Genomic DNA, 25,230 nt, shown 5'->3' with positions numbered 1-25,230 from the left:
TGAAAATAAATAAATAAAATAATTAAAAATAAATTTAATATTTTTAGATTATCTTATTGAAATTTTTAAATTTAAAGTTGAAGTCAGGAAAAATTTCCAACAACTCCACAATATTTTTTCCTATACGTTATAAGAAAGAAATGCTTTATTATTTGTGTAAGATTAATAAAGTAAAAAATGTGAGAAAATAAAATAAATCTGTATATGAAAATATTATTTTATTGTATTTAAATCAAATAATACATAAATCGGAAATATCTGGACTTATAAAACAAGTTTTAAATTGACATGTAGTTTTAAGTGTTTTTTGAGATATGTTTCTAACCTGAATGTTTTACCACATTCTTTACATTCATAGGATGTTAAACTATAATGAGTGTACATATGTTTTTTTAGGTTTGCTTTTGTTTTTAACAATTTACCACATTGTTTACATTCCAAAGGTTTTATGGTGTAATGCGTGTACATGTGTTTTCTAAGGTTAGACATTGTTTTTAACGATTGATCACATTGGTTACATTTAAAGCGTTCTAAATTAAAATGAATTAGCATATGTCTTGAAATTTCATATTTAAATCTGAACGATTTACCACATTCGTCACATATAAAGCGTCTTGGCTTATGAATTCTCATATGTACTGCAATAGATTCTTTTGATTTGTATGCTTTACCACATTCAATACATTTGAAAGGTTTTAATTCATAATGATGGTTCATGTGTTTTTTAAGGTTTGCTTTTGTTTTAAACGATTTAGTACACTGATTACATTCAATGGGTCCTGAACTATAGTGAGTTAACATATGTAATTCAAGGTTTGCTTTTGTCTTTAACAATTTACTACACTGGTTACATTTAAAACGTTTTAAATTATAATGAGTTTGCATATGTGTTGCAAGTTCAGATTTTACTTTATATGTTTTACCACATTCATTACATATTAAGTGTCCAGGCTCATGAAATTTCATATGCACATAAAAGGATTCTTTCGATTTGTATATTTTACTACATATATCACATTTTAATTCAAGGGTGCGTGTGTGACGTATTGAATGCCGCATAAGATACTGCTTCGATTTAAATGCTTTACTGCATATATTACAGTTGAAGTCTTTATTAACAGCATATAGTTTTAAATGAAATTTGAGACTATTCTTTTTTTTAAATAATTTACCACATTTATCACATTCAAATAATTTACGTGAGGTAGAATGGGTTTTTAAATGTTCTCTAAGACCATTTTGAGATTTGAACACTTTAACACATTTAGAACACTTGAAGGTATAATCAGCGTGAGTTGTAAAATGAACATTGAGACTCAATTTGTTACGAAACAATTTTCCACACATGTCACACTTGAATTCAAATGAATTGGAATGTGTTTTTATGTGTTTTGAAAGATAAATTTTAGAATTGAATGCTTTACCACATTTATTACATTCAAATTGAAGTAAATTGTCATGAGTTTTGAAATGTTGTGAGAGCGCTTTTCGATGTTTGAATGCTTTACCACATGTATTACATTCAAATGCTAGTGAATCAGTGTGAATTATCAAATGATCTCGAAGGCTTTTTCTAGTATTAAACGCTTTACCACACTTATCACACTTAAATTCAATTGAAGTAGTATGTGTACGCAAAGGTTGTGTTAACTTCTGTTTAATTTTTAAAGTTAAGTTAGATTTAAAACCTTTATGAATATCTAAATCTTTGGAATGATTTTGGTTGAATAATTTATACTTTAATAAAGCTGAATGCAGATCAAGATGTCTTATAAGGATTCTCTTTTGAACGAATGACTTATGGCAATGTGCACATATATATTCCTTGTTTTCATCTTGCTCGTTTTTAATTGTATTTGCGGTTTGTTTTATACTCGATATTTCGCCATCGCCTGAAAAGAGTTATTATTTAAAATAAATAATTTTGGGTATATAACACTTATGTAACATAAGAGTGTATCTCAAGTTACTATCTAATATGTCGAAATTAAACATGTTATTTTTAGTTCCTGACAAATGCTCTTCTGTGATGATACATAAGCAGGTATGGATTTTTGTAATAATAGCTATATGAAATGGGTGGTCATATTGAGAATTTGGTATTTTTTTATATATATATATATAGCATATGTACATATATATTTTTTATATATATATGTACATATATATTTTTTAATTTAAACAGGGTTTTTCACAATAATCCCTTTTTTACTGTTTCGGCAGGTATTTTTCAGCGATGGTTTCGGTTTTAATGTTGTTTTGAAAGACTTGAATGTTATTTTTCCAGCATTTTAAATTTTTTTTTTATGTTGTTTTTTGAGAAAGTCAAATAGTACATCTAGTTTGATGTTCATTTCCATAACCACATCGCAAACACATCAACATAACCAAAGTTTTGTTTTTTTGTTGCTTTTTATATCGCTTTTGTTTTCTTCTACTACGTAAACAAATAGTGGCAAATTCATTGGTGCTTTTTCTATTTTAATTATTCGGTACTTGTTAGTTAGCACGGCGCCACGCTAAAAGTTGAAACGGCGCCACGCTAAAAACTCATACCTTACCTAAACGAATATAATAATGATTAGGTTTGAGTTTGAAGAGCACGTGAAATACAGGGAGGAGTTACAACTGGAGGATTTTGAGTGTGGCGCCGTGCTAACAAGCAAGTACCGATTATTCTCCATATCTATTAATAAATTGTATAAGAATATTTTTTTTATGTTATGCAATTTACCTGAATTTTTAGTTTCTTCTCTCTGCTGAAAATACAATAAAACACGTTGTATATAAAAATAATTCATCATAAGATTACATTATTACACTTTTTATAATTTCATACTAACGTTTAAATCCAGGAAAGACGAAACGTTAAAATTGCTGACATTTGACAGTATGTCTTTAATATCGTGAGTTTCTGAAAAAATATAGTAATTATAATCTGATATATATTTTATACAATGCTGAAATATGTAGATCTATTTGTACCTATTTCTAAAAAGTCGTGTATTTGATAGATGTTACTTTCATCGCTACTATCTTTCTCTTCCTTGATATATTTGTACTGAAAGTTTTATTAATTAATTAAATAATTATTTATGAAGCAATTCCGATGGTTGGCATACCTCTACTATATTTTCAAGTAAATCATCTTTGTATTCAATGTCTGTTTCTATTAAAAATATAAAACGTGTTTATCAAAAAAGAAATAGGCGAATGCTAAATAATATCTAATTTTAAATAAAAACATACCAGTTTTAATAACATGTTCAAACGACATTGTTGCATTTGACATCTGTCAAACGTCAAACTATTATAGTAACAAAATTTTGGCCTTAGCACTGTATAATCACATCATGTCCTAAAGCTATTACATACAAATTGTATATTTATTATTATTGCAGTTCGAATTAGATTTACATAAATTATAAGTGAAACGAAGATTTTTCAAAATATTCATATTTTACTTTAGTCACCGCTATAAAATTATAATAATTTTTGTCGTTGTCTTCCCTCGACGGGAAGACAACGACCGGTGGTGCCTCGTCTACCCGCATTTATTTTAATAACAAACATTTTAGAAAAATACTACTGCAGCGGCTCAACCTGTGTTTAATTGTCACACGTCACCTTCCGTCGCCAAAAATGCATCTAGCTGTTGATAATATTTTTATTTAAGTTAACATTTAGGAAAAATGATTTTTGAATGCTCCCGTGCATTTAACGCGCGATATTTAACTTTTTCCAGTCGTAATATACCATCATAAAGTTAGTATTTCTCCGCGATTTTTTTTACACACGTAGCAATACATTTACTAGTTTCTGAAAAATAACCATTCGCAAAATTCTTTGGTACCGTTAACTTTAAACAATAACAATTATTCATTGAAATATTTCTGAAGTACGTCTTATTTCTGTTTTACTTTTAGTGACGATATATCTGCAATAGTGCATGGTTTGTTAATTAAAAATACTCTCCTATTTTATTAGATACAACCTCTGGCCATAAGCGATTTTTAAGAAAAATCCAATCGTATTTCATTTATCACCTCCATTGGTTGCTTTTGAATTTCTTAGATTTGTTCTTCGATATCGTATCTTTCTCTTAGATACATATTGGTTATTTTTAACACATTGTTCGATATTTATTTTTGAATAAAACTCACTCAAATTTGCTCTATTTCCTTCCAGTTTTTGGCTCTAGATGCGTAAGTTTGCCTTATGACTTAATATATTGTAAATTATACACCGATCGCCTGTATTCGAATGATTAATTAACCTGATATATAGTAAAGTATTTTGGCACTTACTGAATATATATATTTTCATCTACTTTTGGACAACCTCGCAAAACTTTTATGTTATTGGGATCATAAAGTATTTTAAAACTTTAAATGCCCTAATGAGTTTGATTAATGTTTAAATTTACACAATTATTATTATGATAGAAAATACATAACTTCTGTAACGAATGTCTGATTTAGACTGATTTTAATAAACGATTATCAACCATCGTTTAGCAGACTAAAAATATTACGTCACCGAATGAAGATGATAGCCGTGCATTCTCAGAAATGCGTATGCACGTGTGCACGTAAACGCCCCACTGACTTTTATTATCGTCTGCGATATTTAGAGAGCAACATATTTTCGTTTCATACAATATATACCTATAGTCTATTTATTTTCAAGAGTCAGTGCGCAAGAACATTGTTTAACGCGTAATCATAACATGCTTTTAAATTTCTGCCCTGTGATTGGTCGTTCGCCGTAAGATCAATCGTTTCATTGAGAACGACCAAGCACAAGGCAGAAATTTAAGAGCACATTTTGATTACGCGTTAAACAATGTTCTTGCGCACTGACTCTTGAAAATAAATAGACTATAGAATAACCATAGTATTGTAATAATAACTCCAATATTATAAATAAACATGTTTTATTATTTTTATAAAAGTAATACAGTAATAAAATAAAATTGTACATAAAAATATACACGTTAGTATTCAATTCATATAATACATAAATCTAAAACTTATGGATTATAATACAAGTTTTAAATTGACATGGAATAGTTTTGTGTGTCTTTTGAGATATACTTCTAACTTAAATCTTTTACCACATTGTTTACATTCAAAGGGTCTCGCAGTATAATGCGTGGACATATGTGCTCTAAGGTTTAATTGTGTTTTTAACGATTTATCACATTTGTTACATTTAAAGCGTTTTAAATCAGAATGAGTTTGAACATGTCTTGAAATTTCATATTTATATCTGAACGCTTTACCGCATTCATTACATTTAAAGCGTCTTGCACTATGAATTCTCATATGCACTACAAAAGATTTTTTTGATTCGTATTTTTCACCACATTCGATACATTCAAAGAGCATATAATGATTTTTCATATGTCTTTTAAGGCTTGATTTTGTTTTAAGCGATTTTCCACATATGTTACATTTAGTGGGTTCTAATTTATGAGTTAACATATGTAATTCAAGGTTTGATTTTGTTCTTAACGATTTATTACATAGGTTGCATTCAATTGGTCCTAATCTATAATGAGTTAACGTATGATATTCAAGGTTTGCTTTTGAGCTTAACGATTTATTGCATTGTTTACATTTGAAGCGCTTTGAATTAAAATGATTTTGCATATGTTTGGCAAGTTCATTTTTCATTTTGTACTTTTTACCACATTCGTTGCATATTAAGTGTCCAGGTTCATGATTTTTCATATGCACTACATAGGTATCTCTTGATTTGTATGTTTTATCACATATATTACATTTCAAATTAAGTGAGCTTGTGTGACGTCTCAAATGCCGCACTAGATTCTGTTTCGATTTAAATGCTTTACCACACATGTTACAGTTCAAGTCTTTATTAACTTCATATAATTTCAAATGATATTTGATGCTAGTCTTAGTTATAAATATTTTACCACATTTATCACATTCAAATAATTCACGTGAATTTGAATGAGTTTTTAAATGTTCTTTAAGACGAGTTGATGTTTTAAACGCTTTAACACATTTAGAACATTTGAAGCTATAATCGGCATGAATTTTAAAATGAGCAGTAAGGTTATTTTTGCTACGAAACAATTTTCCACACATATTACATTCAAATTCAAATGAATTGGAATGTATTTTTATGTGATTTGAAAGATTAATTTTAGAATAAAATACTTTACCACATTTATTACATTCAAATTGAAGTGAATTGTCATGAGTTTTGAAATGTTGTACAATCGCCTTTCGATGTTTGAATGCTTTACCACACGTATTACATTCAAATGCTAGTGTATCAACGTGAATTATCAAATGATTTCGAAGGCCATCTCTAGTTTTAAACACTTTACCGCACTTATCACATTCAAATTCGATTAAATTAGTGTGTGTATGTGAACGCTGTGTTAACTTCTGTTTAATATTTAAAGTTAAATTAGATGTAAAATCTTTATGAATATTTAAATGTTCGGAATGAGTTTGTTTGAATGATGTGTCTTTAAATAAAGCTGAATGCAAATCAAGATGCCTTATAAGGATTCTCTTCTGAACGAATGACTTATGACAATGTGCACATATATATTTCTTATTTTCATCTTGATCACTTTTAATCGTATTTGCAGGTTGTTCTATACTCGATAGTTCGCCATCGCCTGAAAAGAGTTATTATTTAAAATAAATAATATTGGTATATAAAACATTTATGTAACACAGTGTGTCTCAAGTTACTATCTAATATGTCGAAATTAAACGTGTTATTTTTAGTTCCTAACAGATGCTCTTCTGTGATGATACCTACATAAGCAGGTATAGAATCACCAGTTTTAGTATCATTAGGTGAAAAAACATTTTTTTGTAGTACTTTTCCCAATTCTCTCACTACTAGATAATTGGAAATATCCCATTGTAAATACATATTAATACATCCCATTGTAAAATTATAATCCACTGTCACTTTAGGTTTGCTAACTTTGCTATTTCCTTAGACAATTTATACTGAACTCTCCCCGACAATTGTTCAACAAAAGAAAGTGTCTATTAACAACAGCGTGCAAATTTCACAGTGAATAAAATAAAATAGTGAGTGTATTACAATGTTTAAATATAAACAATTGGCACTCATGTTAGTAAAAATTCGCACGCTTAAATGTATAAACGTGTCGTACTGGCAAGTGAGAATCTAAATGCATTCTGTGCGTGAGACGGTCTTGTTCAAGGATATTAAGCAGTTAATCAGTGATTTAATTAAATGGACTAATTTAAATGTGATATCTATAATATCAAGAAATAATTATATTTTATTTATGTTATGTTTTTTACCTGAATTCTTTATATCTTCTCTCCGCTAAAAAACAAAGACACTTAGATATAAATAAATCATTTTACAATAACAATATTACACTTTTTATAATTTCATACTAACGTTTAAATCTTGGTAAGATGGAACGTAAATATTATTAATATTTGACTCAAGTATGTTTTTAACATCGTGCGGTTCTGCAAAAATACATTAATTATAATTTGATATAAATTTTATACAATTTTTAAATATGTAGATCTATTTTTACCTATTTCTAAAAAGTCGTGGGTTTGATGGATGTTACTTTTGTCGCTGCTTTTCTCTTCCTTGATATATTTGTACTAAGATATAAAATTATTTTATTTATTTATTATCTATGCATCAATCATAGATTAGTTAGTTGGCTTACCTCGACTATATCTTCAAGTAAGTTATCTTTGTGTTCGATGTCTGTTTCTATTAAAAATACAAAATATGTTTATCAAATTATAGTTCAATGAAGATTATATAATATAACACATACCAGTTTTAATAAAATGTAGAAACGACATCGTTCCATCCGATCTGTCAAACTTTCACTGATCACATTAGCAACATTTTGGCCTTGACACTATATAATTATACCATGTCATAGTGCTATTACATAAAATTGAAATGTATTAAAACGATAAAGAATTTAAAAATATTCAAAAATAATTTATAAATAAATAATATCGATTTTGTACTAGTTTTACTCAAATATATAAAATATTTATCTCATGCAGCCAATAACAAATCATTTTTATGCTTTAAGTATTATTAAAGTTTTTAATATTTTTATTATTATTAGTAGTTACATAATATTTTTGCCGTGTAAAGATATAATTTTGTGAATCAACACATTCTCGCATTTAAATGTGCCAATTGAAATAATTACTCTAATCGTATTCATGTTCAATACTATTACATTTAGAGTATTGTTAAAAATTTAGCTGGATAATTGGTGTAGTGCTAAATATAGGATGGGTTATAAGTTTTTGCACTTTTTAATTCGCTCATGAGCGGACCCTGCGTATAGGGGCGCGCGGGAGTTTGGTCCATTGAAATTTAGTTGCAATGGATAAGATTTACAATGGAAAAGATGAAATTTCGTCCCTGATTCTAAACCGGAAATTTTCGGGTTATCTCTCAAAGAAAATCTAAAAAGTCTTGAATCTATCCCAAAAATATTTTTTAAAGAATGTTCTTTTTGGTGAAATTATATCGAAATACATTTCTGAGAAACTTTAATTTATCTGGCAGGTGCTATTAAAATGACATGACTTCAACTTTTCCATATGTACTAGTATTATATATATATTTACACATTAGTCGTTATTTATTTACACGCGATATACGAATGTTAAACGTTTTAGTGAAGTTATATTTTGAAGGCAAAGTACATTTTCACCAGTAAATATATATTTCTACAAGCAAAAATAATGCGGGCCTCGCACTCCACCAAAACTCTATTTTCAATTTTGCGGGACTTTTGGTACCATTTGTGTTAAAGAAATAAGGGCAGAACAACTAGAATGTGGTACTTCTATTAATCATTCCTTATCGTTTGTCTTCGTCGCAATAATTTAAGAAAATACACAAAAAGAAAACTATAACTCATTAAGATGCATATGATCGACCGTATGTTTTCTTATGGCAGTCCATGTTTCGGAAATAATAGGCGTTTTTAATTTCAGCATACGTTAATTGTGTAGTGATTCAAAAAGTTTTTATGTAGAACCCTTTTTTGAAGTTATCAATATTTTTACCGAGAAATAAATTTATTAAGATTTAATAATGTAAAGATTCCTTAGTCGCTTAATAATATATAGTTCTAAAAAGTGTAACGTTAATATTAAAAATTACAAAGGATTTTATTTTGCAGTATATGTAGTCTAGTTACTTTGTATGATGTACATATATGATATACTTTTAAATTTACTTGTAATTTAGAAGAAGCAAAATGTCAAACTGCATATTGAAATTATTTGTAACTTTATTTGAAATTACGCTACTATATTATTGTGTTTTATATATTATTGGGGGTAGTGCCTGTGCTTCTATCATCACTAACATCCAGAGGTTTAATTTTATTGTGGTATTTTTAAAAAATTATTTTATTAAATATAGTATTTGGTAAGCATATCCATGAGGTCGCACAAAAGGGACACAAACAAGTAACACTAGCTGGGTACATTAGTTAAAATACAATTGTATGATTTTTCTACATGGTCATATTCTATGATGTTATTGCCAATATAGAAACTTCAAAGTTTTGCTTACAAACCGTTGCTATGGCGATCACTTTATAATCAATGATGATAAAGTACAAGTAAAATACCCAACATCAACGAGATGACTTTATATTTTGATAATAAAGTGAACTTTAATGAAGTTGGCGTTATCAGCACCTTGCTAGAGTGGCATTCTACCGAATCTTTATTGGCTATAGCTTCTTATAGCCAAAATCAAGGAGGTATAGTTTCAATATTTGAAGGAAATGTAAGTGAAGTATATTAATAGAAATTTGATAAACTCAACTGTTTTAATCTTTTTATGCACTATGTTAAGGTGGTCAGACGTCCTCCTTTGAGAAGGATTGTCCTCCTTTATACCAAATGATATTTTTTAGCTCTCTCAGAAATTTGTCCTCAAGCAAAAATTTCCTAAATGACCGAATAAAAATAACAAATGATTTTTTTAGCTTCCGCAGCAATCTGTCTTTCTTTATCCTCCCCGAATAAATATTAACGAAGTGACCTTTTTTATTTTTAATGCCCTCCTTTGATATTTTCATAGTTCATATGTTTTTTATGAGAATGTCCTTTTAGGGTAATTTAATCGACGATAATAAGGAATCGCCACAAGTCGGTCAACAGGCGAGTGCATTATCATGGCATCCGCAAAGAATACTACTAGCCGTCGGTTGGGAGAATGGCGATCTTCAAATCTGGAGACACGGAAACGGTTGGCAGGCTCTATCTGCTCCGCACAGTGCTCCATCATTACTGTTAAAATGGAGCATCGGAGGTGGCCGATTGATTGTATCGGACGCTGCGAGTGCCGTTACTGGTTGGAGGTCTACTTCATCCGGTCTTTTGATGGCATATCATCTCACATTAGATGAACCGTTGACACATGTAGAGTTCTGTCCGTTTGGAATCGGCGTCAACGAGGGTATCGTCAGAGGTTTAGCTAAAGCCGCTATCGCTGGAGATGAAAATGCTCTTGACGTATTGGCTTCGTGGAGGCCTCGTACTGCTCCTAGAATAGCGGGCGCCACTGGAGATAATCTAGCATTGTATGCAGCTCAACAGAACGGAAACATTCTTTTTATAGATGAAGCCGGTACTTGTTCTGAAGTATTGTCTTCGACCGGTAATGTGCAATATATGCAAACAACTGTTACAGGTATAACTTCTTTAATTTAAAATATTTTACATGATGTTGTTAGCTTATAATAAAATTAATTTTTAGGTTGGTTGATTATTGGCTGGGAAAACGGAGGTACGCTTAATTTAACACGATTTACTATGTCATTGAAAAAAGGAGCTTTGGATGCTAAAATGCATGTTAAAATGACTACAAGAATTGGTCTTGGGATTTGCAGCGCCGGTGGTTCGTCAGTTGCTATATTATCCGGAGAAACCACAGTTAGGATTTGGGACAGTGAGACTAATGATAATTTTACATTGCCTTATGATGAACTATCGCCTAAGCATAATTCTGAAATGTTCACATGTATGAGCTATAATAATTTTAATGCAAACCTTTGTTGCGGGACCAATCAAGGAAGGGTTTTCATATGGCATAAAGATCATAATGGAGAATGGAAGACGATCAATATATGTTCCGTTAAGGGAAGCGTTAAGCAAATTTGTTGGGGCACGGAATCTGGATTGAGGCCATTGCTCGCCGTTAATAGTATAACTAGCGTTTCTATACTTAGAGAGCAACCTATTTGTTGGGGTTATACCGATCGAGTTTGGGGGATACAAAAAGGCCCAAATAATATGTTTCTAAAAGGTTCGAAAGGTTTGATTACTAACGTAACTACCGATATTTGCATAAAGGCAATGTGTTTGAATGAGACGTTTATCGCTGTCGCTGATGGAAAACAAGTTCAAGTAAGTGAATCAGTAGATTGAGAAATTAAGGCTAAATTAAAACTATGTTATTTTCAGGTGTTCAAGCAAAGTAAAGACACGTTTAATTTTCTACCGATTTATAAATTCAATTGGACGACTGATACTTTGCTAATGTACGAAGAAACTCTGGTGGGCATTGTCGGAAGTCAAATTGAGGCGAAAACAGTGACGGGTTTAACATTAGGTCCTTTACCGGTCATCGATGATGAAGGCGAACCCATAGGTATATCTAGAACGGAGTCTTATTTAGCGATTGCAACTATGGACGGTTGTATAAAAATTGTCGAGATAACAAAGAAAGGGTTTCGGCCTCAGTTTAATCCGAGAAATTGCTACCAGTTGTTTGATGATTTCGGAGAAATTATGTACGCTTCAGTAAATTGTTCCGGTCGATTAGTATGCCTCGCGATTGCTACTGCAAATCTTATACCGGAACCCAAACTGTACGTTTGGGACGCAGCAAATGATACTCTGAACAGCATAGTTCTTGAAAATGCAACGGGTGAGATTTGTGTACCCATCACGGTATGTTGGGACTCTGTGGATCCTCGTTTGGTCGCTTGCCATATAAGATCGAACATGAACGAGACTATCAAATGCTTATTCGCTCATTCGGGCGGTTTGATTGAATACAAAAACTGGCAAGGTGTTGAATCCGACGATATAGAATACAACCTATGTACGCTGAGTACGCCATATATTGTCACGATGAAAGATGGATCTTTAGTTAAAAATATTATGAACGAGTTTGTCGGTTCTGAGGAATGTGATGCATCAATTCGTGGGTATTTATTAGAATATTTGTATCACATGACAATGGGGCAGATGGAACAAGCTGTTATAGCCATCGGACATACGAAAGCTGGTGAAAACGTTTGGCAAGGATTAGCACGTGCTTGCGTTCTAAGAAAGCGACTTGACGTCGCATCCGTGTGTTTAGCGAAGATGAACAACATTAAAGGCGCTCTAGCGTTGCACATGGCTATGGAAGATCCGAAATTGAGTGATATATCAAGAACGGGTATTTTAGCGATTCACTTAGGCATGTTAGACGAAGCTAGATCGTTATTTGAAGAAGACGGTCGATTTGATTTGCTCTCAAGAATGACGGCAGCTACGAGAGGCGGTTTAGAGAAAATTTTAAAGACTCCAGTGGAAGGAGAAGCGGCATTGCTTGTTAAAAACACACATTACAGATTAGCTTGCCTAAAACGCGAAACTGGAGAAATAGATTCGGCTATATCGCATTTTGAAAAAGCCGATGTTGATGTACCGCACGTACCGAGAATGCTACTGCATTCCGGACAAATCGACGCTCTTAAGAAAAGAGTGGAGAGTTCACAAAAGCAAGAATTGAAACTTTGGTGGGCGCATTATTTAGAAAGTCAAGGGGATTTGGACACGGCTTTGGAGGCTTACTCGGCCGCTGATGATCTAGGAGCTCGAGCTCGATTGCTCTGTCATACCGACCGAGTCAAAGAAGCCCAATTATTGGTTGACAATAAAGCGGCCGCTTATTATATAGCTCGATATTTTGAATTGCAGCCTGATCAAATAGAGGAAGCTATCAAGTATTATATGAAAGCTGGAGCTTATTCTGCTGCGGTTAGGTGTGCAACGGAGGCACAGTTGTGGGATCAAGTTATGAGAGCTGGATCTAGCGTGGCACCGAACGGTGGAAATAGCCATACGTTACTGGCAGCAGCGGCGCTGGAAAGAGCTGGACGAGCGCCGGCAGCCGCTCATCTCTATCATCAAGCTGGTAAATAGTTAACATAATATGTTATTTCATTCAAAACAAATAAATATTGTGTGTTTTAAGGCAAGTTACATAAAGCAGTGGAGGTTGCGCTGTCTGCTGAAGGCGATACAGGAGCAGAAGCTTTAGCTAGAGTAGCAGAATCAGTCGCTTTAGCTGGATCGAATAGTTGTTCACCTTCTTTAGCTCAGCGCTTAGTTTCTCCTTTGCTTTCTGCTGATCAACCTTCACAAGCTGTCAAGATCCTGGCTGTTGCACAATTGGTAATTATCCTTTCTGTTTTGCTTGTGAGTCATGAAATTGATCATGTAAGAAACATTCATTTCTTGAGTGAGTTATTTATTGTCATGCTAAAAGAAGGGTAAATTGTTAGCTAATAATCGGAATCAGGAAATCAACACATTTTCATTTTTAAATATTATAGTGCTTAATACTTTCATAATCAATGCATTCCGCGTTGCAGTTAACACCAAGGATTGCAATAATACCGGAATAATAAATTTGCTTTAAAAAAACATCCGTCAACATATTTTAATTATATCGTCTAGTACAACCTATCTTTAATTGGTAACAGAAAAAATAACATTGCATTATTTTCCAATGAAAAGAGGTTTTCTTTTAAAAAAACGTACATTTTGCTCATTTTTTTCAAATACGTATTTTATTTAAATATAATTACTGAGAATTATTTATTGCTAATATTTACCAATGTTTAGAAGCATATCCGTGGACTATTTGGGTAAAAATATGTCTGAATGTAACAAAAATATACAAGTGGTAGAAAGAATTTCGTGTAAGCAATACCTGCTTTTGTTTTCACTTCGCCAGTCATCCCTATCATAAAAAAGGGCGCAGTGATTTCTCTGTTATTTTAATTGTCCTCTTTTTCTAATAAATATGAATTATATCAGAATTGGTTTATGATGATGTAAATCTCGCTACAGTTATACTCTCGAATGTTGCTATTCCAAATCCACAATAACAAATTCCTTTGCTTTGGCATTATTAGTCCAAAACAATTATCGAAATTTACTTTTATTTTTACTATTACTTTGTGCTGTACATATGTAAATAAGATATCATTTTATTTCAGTATAATGAGGCTCTGGATTTGGTTGATGAGTACAACGTTGAAATAACAGAAGAATTAGCTGAACACTTGAGCCCGTCCAAACAATATGAAGGTCGCTCAGACGTGCTTCAACGTCTTGCCAATTCTTTAGGTCAACGTGGACATTATCACTTGGCCGCCAAGAAACTAACACAAGCCGGCGATAAGGTAAAAAATACGCTAAGATTAAGTATGAGACGCTGATCAAGGTATTGTTTGTTCACATACTATTGATTTAGGTTGCCGCTATGAGGTGGTTGGTGAAATCTGGTGATGCAGACAAAATGGTTTTCTTTGCAACTGTATCCCGAGATCGTTCTGTTTATTTGATGGCAGCTCGAGCTTTACAAGCGGCCGATTGGCGAGCGAGACCGGATCTTTTACGACACATTGTTTCATTTTATACAAAAGCTAGGGCTCCACGGCCACTGGCGGCTTTTTATTCCGCTTGTGCTCAGCAAGAAATTGACGATTATCAGGTGAATTAAATATATTTTTGGAGAATTCAAGTTTAGTTATAATAAATATGTTTTTTTGTATTAGAACTATGAAAAAGCAGCAGGGGCGTTATCGGAAGCTTTGAGATGTTTATCACGATCTGGTGATCCTTTAGCTGGTTTGTTAATGTGTATATATAATACGTAGTACAATTTACTGAAGATGTATTAAATAATTTATATTTATTGCAGCAACTGATATAACCGTTTTGCAATGTCAATCGGATCAAGTGCAACAGTTTCTCAATATTGAAAAGAACTTCAATCGTGGTGATTATAAAAATGGTATGTATCTCTTTTTCGCCATTTTACTAATCTCTGAGGGTTGTGATCCATCATATCTCTTACAATAACCATTTAATTCCGAGAGGTAGTTATCTTATCAAGTTGTTTTATTCTTCAATGTCAATTTCTTTCTTTTTTTTTATAAGGATTTTTTTTAATGTATTTACATTATTTTTTAGCTATAATAGAAGCTAAACAATTATTGGAAGAAAGTGATGACAAAGGTCCAGTTAGACCGTATCATCTGTTGCGTATGATGTCATCAAAGGCTTCAGCTGCTGGCAATAGTTTGGATGCTAAAGAATTCGCCGATCAAGCGAGACAGTTAGAAAAACGGGCCGAAGCTTTGGGCAGTTTAAGGGAAGACGATGAGCCTTCGTCCGATCAAGAAGTTCCCGAGTACTTACCGGAAGAATTAGCAGCGTTTTAAATTTTATAAATAAATTAAATTAGAAGAATGTATATTATTTTATTGTGAAGTTGAATACCATTATTTGATCTCGATGTTTGATTTGCCATATGATCTAATTGACCATTAGAAATTTTATATATATAAAATAATCGATTGTTAAATATTTTTATTATCAATAAAAATAATTTTCTATTATTAACAGTTTACCTTCTCAATATTTGTACTAAAGTATCCCTTGGGACTTTCATTGTCGCTTCGCTCTTCATTTTTTTCTTACCTTCCGCTTGCTGTTTGAGGAGCTTCATGCGTCTAGTGACATCTCCGCCATACTGAAACATCATCAAAATGGAATATTTTCAATACTAAAGTATGTATTATGAAATGAGCTTACAAGTTTGGCGGTGACGTCTTTTCTGTAAGCTTTTATATTTTCTCTAGCTACAACGCGTCCTTCGGCACATGCTTGAACAGCAATCTGCAATAATGTTTATTATATAGTTACTATATAAAAGCAAAGTGCAGAAATCTTGTTAAATATTAAAATAGCCTCAATCTTTACGCTAAAAAAATATATAGAGCAAATATAAAACTCATGCTAGTTGACAGATACAGATGCGGCCCTCTAGGAATAATTGGGACTATTAAAAATGTTACAAAGGATCACTAGAGCTGCATTTAGCCTCGGCACTCTTTAATTAGGTGGTGCTGCAGACAAATCGCTTCCTTGTGAAGTGTTAATATTAGATGGACATTGTCGAGTGCATAAGAAGGTTGAGATTCTAAATAACGAAGCAATTAAATATGATAAAATTTAAGCCATACATACATTAATGAGTTGTCTAGGGATGGTCGCTTTTAATTTTTCGGCCATGCGATGACCCTCAGATTTAATACGGCTGATGTGTATGATCTGTGTGAGTTCTTTTATAACTTCACCGTTGAGTTTAATATCCATCTGTTGTATATATACAATAAATACATTATGCACCATCATTTTAATATAGCTAATTTATCTAAAACCATACTCTTGTTAAAGGACTTTTATGGAAACCATCGTCGTTGTAATCGAAGCTCGCGTAACCTGAAGTCACACTTTTGAGAAAGTCATGGAAATTCATCACAATCTGAAAAAATACAATTTGATATTGACAAAGTAATTGACATACTTTTGCAAATAAGCTTGCTTACTTCACATAAAGGCATTCTGAATTGTGCTAAGATATATTCGTCGTCCATGACTGTTGTGGCTACTGAAATACCCCTACGTTCCATGCACATTGCATTGACAGGCGCTAAGTACTTCAATGGGGTGATTATAGTGGCTGTTAAAAATAAACAAAATTAGTCAGTTAGAATATATAAAATAGTATTTAGAAATAGGTTTGTATTATTTACCAATGACAAAAGGTTCGTAAAACTCTTCTAAATAATGATCCTCTGGGAGTTTAGCTGGATTTGTTATGGTAATAATTTCTGATTTATATTCTTTTATGATTTTTGTGCCTTTTAATCTAAACAAAAAAAAATTATCAATTTGTATAAATCAGGGCTGTGGAGTCGTTAAAAAAAAACACGACTCCGACTCCGATATTTATCAACAACACGACTCCACTCCGACTCCGACTCCGACTTCGACTCCGACTCAAAAAAGTTTAGTTTTATCAGGTATTTTTGGTGTTTTTCTACACGTTTAATATTCATACGCTATACACATTCATTATTACGCAATTAAAAATTCATAAATTTCATAATTTAAAAAATGCTTGGAGTCGCTCATTTTTCACGACTCCGACTCCGACTCCAACTCCGGCCAAAACACCACGACTCCACGACTCCAACTCCGACTCCGACTCCGACTCCACAGCCCTGGTATAAATACATATATGTACCTAACACTTTACCAACCAAAACATTTATTTGTGCACTAATATACATCATTTATTTATCCTGAATTCCTGTTATTATTAATCGATTTTTAAAATGTGGTTCAAGTGACATTAAAGTCAAACTTATAAATTCATGAATTTGAAATTATATCCTATCTATGAATTATAAGAAAGATATGAGAATTGTAATTTTTTTGATATTTTGGTAAACTCATTTTAAATTTTGGAAGTTTGGGATTTCAGAACCCTCTCCCCAATCCAGATGATAGGCAACAACTGGCAACAATCTAAATCACAGTCATGACAACTTGGTTGTCGTCGACATAGGAGTTGTGATCATAAAAGGTCCCCCACGGGCACCCCGAGACTGAATCCACTAGTTACATTACAAAGACTAGACCAGGGCTCGGCAACTTATGACCCGTGGGTCACCAAGTGACCCGTTTGATGATTTGAAGTGACCCATTTCAGTTCTGCAAATATTATTTTTTAATGTGTTACGATGTCAAGACTAGACCACATATATGGTTGTTAGGACCAAAAATTTTCACTGACCCGAATAGTCTTTTTAATAGTCACATTCTAATTATTTTGACCCGCAGCCAAAAAAGGTTGCCGAGAACTGGACTAGACCATCATAAGGCGCACTTACACACAGGGAGCCTGCGCCATTACGTTCTATAGAGGATTAACGTTATTAGAGTTCATTAGTGAGTACAATAATTATTGTTTTTATGTTTTAATGGACATAACAAAGCAAATTGTTCTTAGAAATATACAAAACCGGAAAGAGATTGTGATCAAAAGGTCATATATCATCATGTCCTGAAAGAAATAAACAATTGCGTATAATGTTTCAAAGTACTTCAAGCTCATCACTCATTGGAAAAATGTGAACAATCGCCAGAGAAACAATTACGCAAAAACTATATAACTTGGTAGCAGAACGCATTGGGGAAACCTGTCAAGTCATGATGGTCAGATTTGTAATACAAAATAAATAAATAAAAAACATGAGAATTCAGAACAAGAGGAAATACAATACTTTTTTGCACTAGCTGTTTTTAAAACAACAAAGAATTTATCTTTGCTATTAAAGTTGCATGTCTAAAGACCCTCATTAATGCCTAATTGAATATTGTTATGAAACAAAAGTCAATGTTTATTATAGGCCTTTGATTAGGCTAACTTGAAACAGCAAAAGCTCTTCATATCTTCACTAGAATACAAGAGCCTGGAGCATCATGAAGCAGAACATCAATAATGCAAAGTCCTCTAAGAAGTCTACTTTCAGGCGCCTTTAGGGATTTTTAATCCGGCACATATTAAACCTGTTTTTTTTTCAATTTCAGTACTTTTGGTAAATGTTAACCCACTTTGTGAAAACCTAAAAATATATAACATACGTCAATCTTTTGTGAATGTGTATTTGCACCTCTTAATAAATAATACGCTAATGTGTGATCGGTAGTGTTAACAATAACATACTTGACTTGAAAAGGTACAGAAGGAGCTGTTATAATTGCTTTTACGGCGTGCTCATGCAAAAGTCTCTGAGTAAACACTTCCATATGAAGTAGTCCTAAAAATCCAATGCGCCACCCTTGACCTAGAGCAGGACTGTTTAATGAACATAGTTATTAGATGCTACCGTATGATAAGTCATAAAAAAATAATGAACCTCGTATCAATGGCAATACTAGCGGCTGAATCGTTTAAAGACAACTTATTGATCGCTTCTTCTACATTTCCAAATAGAGCTGGATCTTCAGGAAATATACCAGCGTAAACCATGTGTCGCACTTCATTAGCTTCCACGTGATACTCTGCTATTGGAGCATTGGCCGATAGCAGTATATCTCCAACAGCACCTCCGTTCCTAGGACCGCAACCAATCAACGCTACCTGACCGGCTTCGGCTCGTTGAACTGACTGTTCGTCTGGCTTCAGAATAGAAATGTATTTCACCTTCTGTTGTTTGTTGAAAGAGAGCCATTTTACCGAATCTCCGACATTTACGGTCCCATTTTGTATGTAAGTCACGCATAATACACCTCTGTATTTATCGTGCCACGTATCAAACACTAAACCTTTCAAGAATCCATCTCTACAAACGGGCGGTGGAGGAATACGTTCGATCAACGCTTGAACGACTTCCTTTATACCCCATCCTTTTTTAGCCGAGATTTCTAAAATATCAGCGGGATCGATTTTGAATAACTTCTGAAGTTGTTCTTTGACTTTTGCGCAATTTGCTCTGGGAAGATCAATCTTGTTCAATACCGGTATAATTTTTAAATTATTATTTTTCGCTAAGTTGTGAACGGCCACCGTCTGAGCTTGAGGACCTTCAACGGCATCGACTAATAATATTGCACCTTGACAAGCTTGAACAGATCTCACAACCTATTTTATAATAAAAAATTATATAATGATACTAGGTATATATTTTATATTTTTATACTATTAAAAATTACCTCATTTGCAAAATCAACATGTCCAGGAGTATCTATCAAGTTCAATAGATAAAGTTTATTGCCATAAGTAAAATTAAGCGACGCAGTGACAGCTTTGACGGTTATACCTCTTTCGCGTTCTACCTTAAATAAAATATTAATAAAATAAATGTAAGCATTAAATAAGTACATTTATTAAAAACAGTACTTGTAACTGATCGAGCATCTGAGCTTTAGCCGTTCCTGGCTTCACAGCTCCGGTGAATTCCAATAATCTATCGGCCAATGTGCTTTTACCATGATCTACATGAGCTATGATACTAAAATTTCTTAATCGATCGATTGGAAATATACTTTCTTTATTTTCGGCGATATTAGGTACATTAGCGAAAAATCTGCAAATAAAAAGATATTTTTTAACATTAAAAATTATTTTATTAAACGAGATACATTCATATGTTTTTAGATTAAATCATAACCTCTTTAAAAAGTAACATCTTGTGTAAGAATACTTTGAAAAAAGTGATCTAGAAAAGCGGTGAGCAGCTAGAGGCATTTTTGCCTCCAGATGAAGTAACTGTCAAATTGACATGTGTTATTTTATTCGTAAATTTGTATATAACCCATTAAATTTTGTGCATCTGTTACGTGAATGTCAATAAAATTGAATTATATATTATAATTAAAGTAAAGCAAATATATTATTGAAAAATGTACAATATTCAAAGAATACATTTATAAAATATATGTACTAAATTAAATAGCATAATCTTTATAATAAGCATATATTTTATTAAAATTATTATAGAGCTGGAGATTACAGCACACATAACAAAATTAATATATTTATGGCATATTGCGTATGAAATTCATCTATATTTTTCACTATCTTTAAATTCGTAAAGAGGTGCTCATCAGTGCGTATTTTCTCTTAAAGAGTGTACTTGATGGTTGGAAAAGATACTTAAAAGGCAACCTACGTTATTTTGACGACACTACTCTTGTAATCAACTGTGAAACGCAATTAATTTTCTGACCCATCTATCATGCGGTTGTTAAGATTCGTGAGGATTCATAATTAGGTATATAAGGCAGTACAAAATAGCACTGGACGACTCAGTTGAAGCATTTGCATTGGAAAACATTATAGTAGAATTTGGATCAATAAACTTTCCCCGGTTTGATCACATGCTACGGGACCTTAACTAATGAGCTTGATACTCTGCTACAATGTGATAAAGTGATGTATGCTTGCTATAAATTATAAAAATACAGGTATATTATATGATAAAATATTATAATATCTTCATTTATATAATTTTATAAAAACTTGTTTTTTAAAAACATTTTTGGTAATTTAATTACTAGATAGAGCATTATATTATTTTATATAGAAAAGTATCCCGATATTAATTGTAAATGCTTGGTCAAGTTTATTAGTGTTATTGCCAAACTGTAAATTGCAATAGTGCGGCTGTCAAGCGCACGAGTATGATTTAATTGTCACAATATGGATCATTCCGATGGCGTGAGAGCCGATAGAGCTGATATAGAATTAACAGAAGCCGTTTATAAAGGAGATCTATTGCATGCTGCATATCTTATTGATAGCGGCGTTGACGTTAACGCCAGAGGTTCAATTGATGGATGGTAAAATAAATATACTTAATAAATCCTTCTGTTAGTATAATACAATAAAGTATAACTTTCTTAAAAGGACCTTATTGCATTGTGCGTGTAAGATCAACAACATCGCAATGGTTTCGTTGCTAATTGCGAGAGGAGCTGATAAAACGTTAAAAACTAAATCTGGATTAACAGCGAGAGAGTTGACCACTTCTGCAGAAATCATTGCGATATTACAAGTTAACGATTCGCCATGTAAAACTTTAAATTATCACTCGCATTCTGAACGGATTGCCAACGATTTGCCGCACAATATGATTAATAGAAGTGAATTATTCAGTCGACTCTCTATACACGGACAAGATGGTATGTATTGTATATAATTGTAGATTAGTAATATACATATAAATATATTTAATCAATATATATTATTTACAGATAAGCTATTTAAAGTGCGTATTGCTAATTCGGCAGACTCCGATTTTATTGAAGTCGAATTACTGAATTCTTCCATCACTTACCAGAGTCTTTTAGAAGTTTGTTGTAAAGAATTAGAGATTCATCCTGATCAGGTATGATTATTTTTATGCAATATAGCGAGAGATGATTATTGTTTATTATTATGATTATTTAATTTTAGGTCAGTAGAATTCGTAAGCTGCCGGATACTCGGGTAAGATGTGATGCAGACGTCCGTCGCTTAAAACCGATGCAGGAGCTTGAAGTTGTTTTGAAAGAAAATGTATTAATTTCTCATTCCGTTTCCTCAAATAATTATCCATCTATTTCAGCTAATAAGAATCAAACTGTATTATATTAAATTCTTCAATCTGCCTTATAATGATCTCATTTTATTTTTTTGTTAAACATATTGCGAATTGTATTTTATAATTTACAATTAAATATACACTATATTTATTTTTAATATTTAGATCAAATAGTATTATTTTCAAATAAATAATTAAATGCAGCTAGATTTTGTAATGACATATTTATTAAAAAATAAAATCTGTTGTGTATTTGATAATCTAAAAATGTTAAATGTTTAGGTTTAATCATAGGTTTATGGCAATCGTAAAAATTCTAAAAATCCATTGTAAAATATGACAAAAGTGTTCCCCTAATAACCCGTAAATGGGTTGATATTATTATATAAATGTGTGTAACGATTTATGATGTACAATAATTTCTTGATTAAATAATAAATGACATTAAAACAAACATGTTGTAACTTGGTCATAATTTCATTTTTAATTTATATATTTATTGAAAAAAAAACAATTTTTCAGATACAATTTTCAACGTCCTTAATTATTTTTCAATTATATATTATATAATTATTATATAACATTTTTAATAATTTTAATAAATACCTATATTTTTTTGTATATGTATACAATATATCGTTTCATAAACTACCTAATAATTTGTTAACTAAAAACAGTAGTTATATTTATATTTTTTTTTATAATAATATAATATATATATATATTATAATAATATAATATATATACTTTGTGTCCGTATTTTGGTATTTTGATATACATATAAATCTCATAGATTATATAATCACTATAATCATAAAAATTTGGACATATTTGTTTTATATATGTAATAGATTTGGTTTGTTTGCTATTGGAAAATTTGGCATTTGCAAACTAAAGTCGTCTCGTTAAAATTGTTAATATACTTCTATTTTTTTTCGTATATCTATAGGAATCGAATATTGAAATGATATATAAAAAAATATCTGTAGATAAAAATATCGTTCGTCATTATTTACGATAATTTGGCTTTTTTAAAATAGTTCTTTTAAATGTATAACTCATAATATTTGGCATTTTTTCAAAATAATAATCCGTATTGAAAAATGTTAATCGTTATATATTCATGCTTAACACTCAATATATGTATCTAAATTCAGTTTTATATTATATATTAATGTATATTTTTCTTAAGTGATCAGTTTGAAATTTACATAAATACCGATATATATCTCAGGTATATAAATATCTACATTAATTCAATTAACGAGTATTAGAAGTAAGAGAAGATTGAAATGGAAATCTGCGTTTAGTGTTAATTATATATCTTTTGTATAATTTCGTATAGTTCTATCACATAAGATATATTTTTCAATTCATTACATCGCGTTCACTGTGTGTGAAATACCAAAACGCCAATTGTGGACATATTGTACTAGATACAATCGCTCGATAGCTTGAAAATCACCAGCGAGGCATCAGAGTCTTTTATGGCTATCGGAGCTGGAGGATTTGTTCGAATCGAGCCGCCCCGGAAGACCAGACGTCGAAGGTGATCTAGATGGTTCCGGATGTTCTAAACTAGACGCTCTTAAAATTAATCCTCGAGATCTCCTATGCAACCATTCAGCCGTGGCCGACGTGTGTCCTGAAAACGAGCCAGTTTTTTGCAACCGATGCGGAGAATAATAGCTAACAGACTCGGAGTGATGTGGCAAGTCTTCTACTTCGATGAAATCGAGTCCGTGATGTTGTGGCGTCGTTGGAGTATCAGATTCCTATAAAAATATAGCAATTAAAAATAATTGAGACAAGTTATATTTTATTGTAAGAGTTTACTTCTTCTAAGCTTCTTAGCACCGTTGGCTCTCCTCGTCGTTGACTATTTTTACTTTTAGTCTTTCGAGCCTCGTCTCTTTCTCTCCTTTCTAATTCTTCGGCCAACATTACAACTTCCCAATCTCCGCCGCTTCCGCGACTCGGAGGGCTTCTACCTTTGCTCGACGCTATGGAACTACTTCCAGAATCCCGCCTGCTGTGGAACTGTTCGAATGCAGGCGTTCTCGGCATGTAATCTGAATCTCCGCTACTAGTGCTTGTAGAAGAACTGCTTATATTATACATTCGGGTATGTATTATAAATTTATGTGAACGACAAAGTAAAGTTAAAAGGCTTACCTATTGCCATCACTCGAAGCGTATTCACTCCCCATGTCAAGTATAACACTTTCATCGTGATGAGTGTTTCTTCTAACCCCAGGCATGTGTATATTGGAAGAGTGCTTTGAGTGATGTCCACGATGGTAACCAAAGAAAGAACCCAAGCTGAATTTTCTATGCTCGTGTTCCGATCCAGATGACCCTTAAAATAAAAATTGAAATTTAGTCATTTGTTAAAATATTATTAATTAAGGTAAATAACACTGTCCAACAAGATTTTTGCCACAAAAATAAGATAATTTTGCTTTGCTTTGGTGTAATTTTTATTATCGATTTTAATAGATTATAATAAAGTAAATTAAATCTAAGATTTTAAACTTTTTATTTTGGTGTGTGAAATTTTTATATTATAGTCGATTTTATCTCATTTTTACGGCAACATTTGTTTCGTAATTATATGCAATATTTTTTTGGGATTACACTTTAATAATATTATGCACTATCACTATAGGACATCCTTCCCATTTTACACACCCCTCTTACATTATTATAAATTTATTAATTCGACTACAGGTGTCACGACGAAAGAAAATTACAGGTACGGCGAGATAAGGGGTGACTCATCGAATTTTCAATTTTAGTTTCTCAGAATCTCACTTTATAACGGTATCAGGGCATTCGAACGCGCATCTCAGAGAGGGCCTACTTCATTGGGCCCACAGAAAGACATATACAAATGCCAGCACAGCAGAGGATTTGTTGTTCCCTGCAGAAGGTTACAATCCCGTTTTTTTTAATCT

At 32.0% G+C, this 25,230-nt stretch overlaps 6 protein-coding genes across 11 annotated transcripts in view; 2 read left to right on the top strand and 4 right to left on the bottom strand.

Annotated features, from left to right (window-relative positions):
• Positions 1-201: 201 nt before the first annotated feature.
• LOC148237472 (uncharacterized) lies at positions 202-3,321 on the bottom strand. 2 transcript variants are annotated; one of them, XM_088206105.1, is made up of 6 exons: positions 3,250-3,321; positions 3,123-3,169; positions 2,986-3,061; positions 2,844-2,914; positions 2,735-2,759; positions 202-1,892 (listed from the first exon to the last, which is right to left on the bottom strand). In XM_088206105.1, the coding sequence occupies exons 1-6, from the start codon at positions 3,290-3,292 to the stop codon at positions 265-267; spliced, it is 1,890 nt and encodes a 629-aa protein (XP_088062231.1). In that variant the 5' UTR covers positions 3,293-3,321; the 3' UTR covers positions 202-264. The 2 variants fall into 2 exon arrangements, with proteins under 2 accessions (XP_088062231.1, XP_088062232.1); XM_088206106.1 differs by having other exon boundaries at positions 2,735-2,756.
• Positions 3,322-4,922: 1,601 nt separating this feature from the next.
• LOC148237471 (uncharacterized) lies at positions 4,923-7,983 on the bottom strand. Its single transcript, XM_088205577.1, has 6 exons — positions 7,832-7,983; positions 7,718-7,764; positions 7,577-7,649; positions 7,432-7,505; positions 7,329-7,353; positions 4,923-6,661 (listed from the first exon to the last, which is right to left on the bottom strand). The coding sequence occupies exons 1-6, from the start codon at positions 7,857-7,859 to the stop codon at positions 5,040-5,042; spliced, it is 1,869 nt and encodes a 622-aa protein (XP_088061703.1). The 5' UTR covers positions 7,860-7,983; the 3' UTR covers positions 4,923-5,039.
• A 1,317-nt stretch (positions 7,984-9,300) lies between these two features.
• Positions 9,301-15,679, top strand: rempA (intraflagellar transport protein rempA). The gene is made up of 10 exons (XM_088205573.1): positions 9,301-9,828; positions 10,158-10,737; positions 10,804-11,453; positions 11,511-13,236; positions 13,297-13,496; positions 14,327-14,512; positions 14,584-14,823; positions 14,888-14,960; positions 15,034-15,126; positions 15,306-15,679. The coding sequence occupies exons 1-10, from the start codon at positions 9,682-9,684 to the stop codon at positions 15,554-15,556; spliced, it is 4,146 nt and encodes a 1,381-aa protein (XP_088061699.1). The 5' UTR covers positions 9,301-9,681; the 3' UTR covers positions 15,557-15,679.
• A 10-nt stretch (positions 15,680-15,689) lies between these two features.
• Positions 15,690-20,474, bottom strand: waw (Translation factor waclaw). 5 transcript variants are annotated; one of them, XR_015812653.1, is made up of 12 exons: positions 20,360-20,474; positions 20,089-20,275; positions 19,902-20,024; positions 19,106-19,830; positions 18,913-19,044; positions 17,418-18,811; positions 16,934-17,087; positions 16,727-16,860; positions 16,564-16,662; positions 16,365-16,493; positions 15,930-16,013; positions 15,690-15,867 (listed from the first exon to the last, which is right to left on the bottom strand). XR_015812653.1 is itself a non-coding variant. In XM_088205574.1 (11 exons), exons 1-11 carry the CDS (start codon positions 20,434-20,436, stop codon positions 15,742-15,744), a joined length of 1,932 nt encoding a protein of 643 aa, XP_088061700.1. In that variant the 5' UTR covers positions 20,437-20,474; the 3' UTR covers positions 15,690-15,741. The 5 variants fall into 5 exon arrangements, 2 of the variants coding, with proteins under 2 accessions (XP_088061700.1, XP_088061701.1); XR_015812652.1 differs by having other exon boundaries at positions 16,934-18,811; XM_088205574.1 differs by lacking the exon at positions 17,418-18,811 and having other exon boundaries at positions 16,934-17,049.
• Positions 20,475-21,324: 850 nt separating this feature from the next.
• On the top strand, positions 21,325-22,727 carry LOC148237468 (ankyrin repeat domain-containing protein 40-like). Its single transcript, XM_088206015.1, has 4 exons — positions 21,325-21,530; positions 21,598-21,872; positions 21,945-22,078; positions 22,147-22,727. The coding sequence occupies exons 1-4, from the start codon at positions 21,391-21,393 to the stop codon at positions 22,324-22,326; spliced, it is 729 nt and encodes a 242-aa protein (XP_088062141.1). The 5' UTR covers positions 21,325-21,390; the 3' UTR covers positions 22,327-22,727.
• Positions 22,728-23,037: 310 nt separating this feature from the next.
• Positions 23,038-25,230, bottom strand: part of Cngl (Cyclic nucleotide-gated ion channel-like) — a 249,881-nt gene continuing 247,688 nt past the window's right edge. Inside the window, exons 22-24 of the mRNA XM_088181395.1 lie at positions 24,449-24,632; positions 24,110-24,377; positions 23,038-24,048 (exon numbers count right to left, since the gene is read on the bottom strand). Of these exons, the coding sequence (XP_088037521.1) occupies positions 23,749-24,048; positions 24,110-24,377; positions 24,449-24,632 (752 nt within the window). The 3' untranslated portion in view covers positions 23,038-23,748. The remainder of the gene's footprint in view (positions 24,049-24,109; positions 24,378-24,448; positions 24,633-25,230) is intronic.

This window comes from Plectrocnemia conspersa, unplaced genomic scaffold (assembly GCF_051122295.1).
Source record: "Plectrocnemia conspersa isolate PC_06_02 unplaced genomic scaffold, ASM5112229v1 ptg000002l, whole genome shotgun sequence".
Classification (NCBI taxonomy): Eukaryota; Metazoa; Arthropoda; class Insecta; order Trichoptera; family Polycentropodidae; genus Plectrocnemia; species Plectrocnemia conspersa.
Note: the sequence above shows the minus strand (reverse complement) of the source record. Positions and strands in the feature narration are given on the sequence as shown.

What these genes read in the sequence shown, in the direction of transcription:
- LOC148237472 (XM_088206105.1), bottom strand. Translation starts at nt 3,292, where the DNA reads ATGTCAAATGCAACAATGTCGTTTGAACATGTTATTAAAACTG. An exon ending in ACACGACTTTTTAGAAATAG is followed by an intron (nt 2,915 to 2,985) that starts GTACAAATAGAT and finishes ATATTTTTTCAG; the next exon opens with AAACTCACGATATTAAAGAC. An exon ending in AGAAGAAACTAAAAATTCAG is followed by an intron (nt 1,893 to 2,734) that starts GTAAATTGCATA and finishes AACTCTTTTCAG; the next exon opens with GCGATGGCGAAATATCGAGT.
- LOC148237471 (XM_088205577.1), bottom strand. Translation starts at nt 7,859, where the DNA reads ATGTCGTTTCTACATTTTATTAAAACTG. An exon ending in TCTACATTTTATTAAAACTG is followed by an intron (nt 7,765 to 7,831) that starts GTATGTGTTATA and finishes TATTTTTAATAG; the next exon opens with AAACAGACATCGAACACAAA. An exon ending in CCACGACTTTTTAGAAATAG is followed by an intron (nt 7,506 to 7,576) that starts GTAAAAATAGAT and finishes GTATTTTTGCAG; the next exon opens with AACCGCACGATGTTAAAAAC.
- rempA (XM_088205573.1), top strand. Translation starts at nt 9,682, where the DNA reads ATGACTTTATATTTTGATAATAAAGTGAACTTTAATGAAGTTGGCGTT. An exon ending in TATGCAAACAACTGTTACAG is followed by an intron (nt 10,738 to 10,803) that starts GTATAACTTCTT and finishes ATTAATTTTTAG; the next exon opens with GTTGGTTGATTATTGGCTGG. An exon ending in TCGTGGTGATTATAAAAATG is followed by an intron (nt 15,127 to 15,305) that starts GTATGTATCTCT and finishes ATTATTTTTTAG; the next exon opens with CTATAATAGAAGCTAAACAA.
- waw (XM_088205574.1), bottom strand. Translation starts at nt 20,436, where the DNA reads ATGCCTCTAGCTGCTCACCGCTTTTCTAGATCACTTTTTTCAAAGTAT. An exon ending in AGATGTTACTTTTTAAAGAG is followed by an intron (nt 20,276 to 20,359) that starts GTTATGATTTAA and finishes TTTTATTTGCAG; the next exon opens with ATTTTTCGCTAATGTACCTA. An exon ending in TCAGAATGCCTTTATGTGAA is followed by an intron (nt 16,663 to 16,726) that starts GTAAGCAAGCTT and finishes GTATTTTTTCAG; the next exon opens with ATTGTGATGAATTTCCATGA.
- LOC148237468 (XM_088206015.1), top strand. Translation starts at nt 21,391, where the DNA reads ATGGATCATTCCGATGGCGTGAGAGCCGATAGAGCTGATATAGAATTA. An exon ending in AGAGGTTCAATTGATGGATG is followed by an intron (nt 21,531 to 21,597) that starts GTAAAATAAATA and finishes CTTTCTTAAAAG; the next exon opens with GACCTTATTGCATTGTGCGT. An exon ending in TAGAGATTCATCCTGATCAG is followed by an intron (nt 22,079 to 22,146) that starts GTATGATTATTT and finishes ATTTAATTTTAG; the next exon opens with GTCAGTAGAATTCGTAAGCT.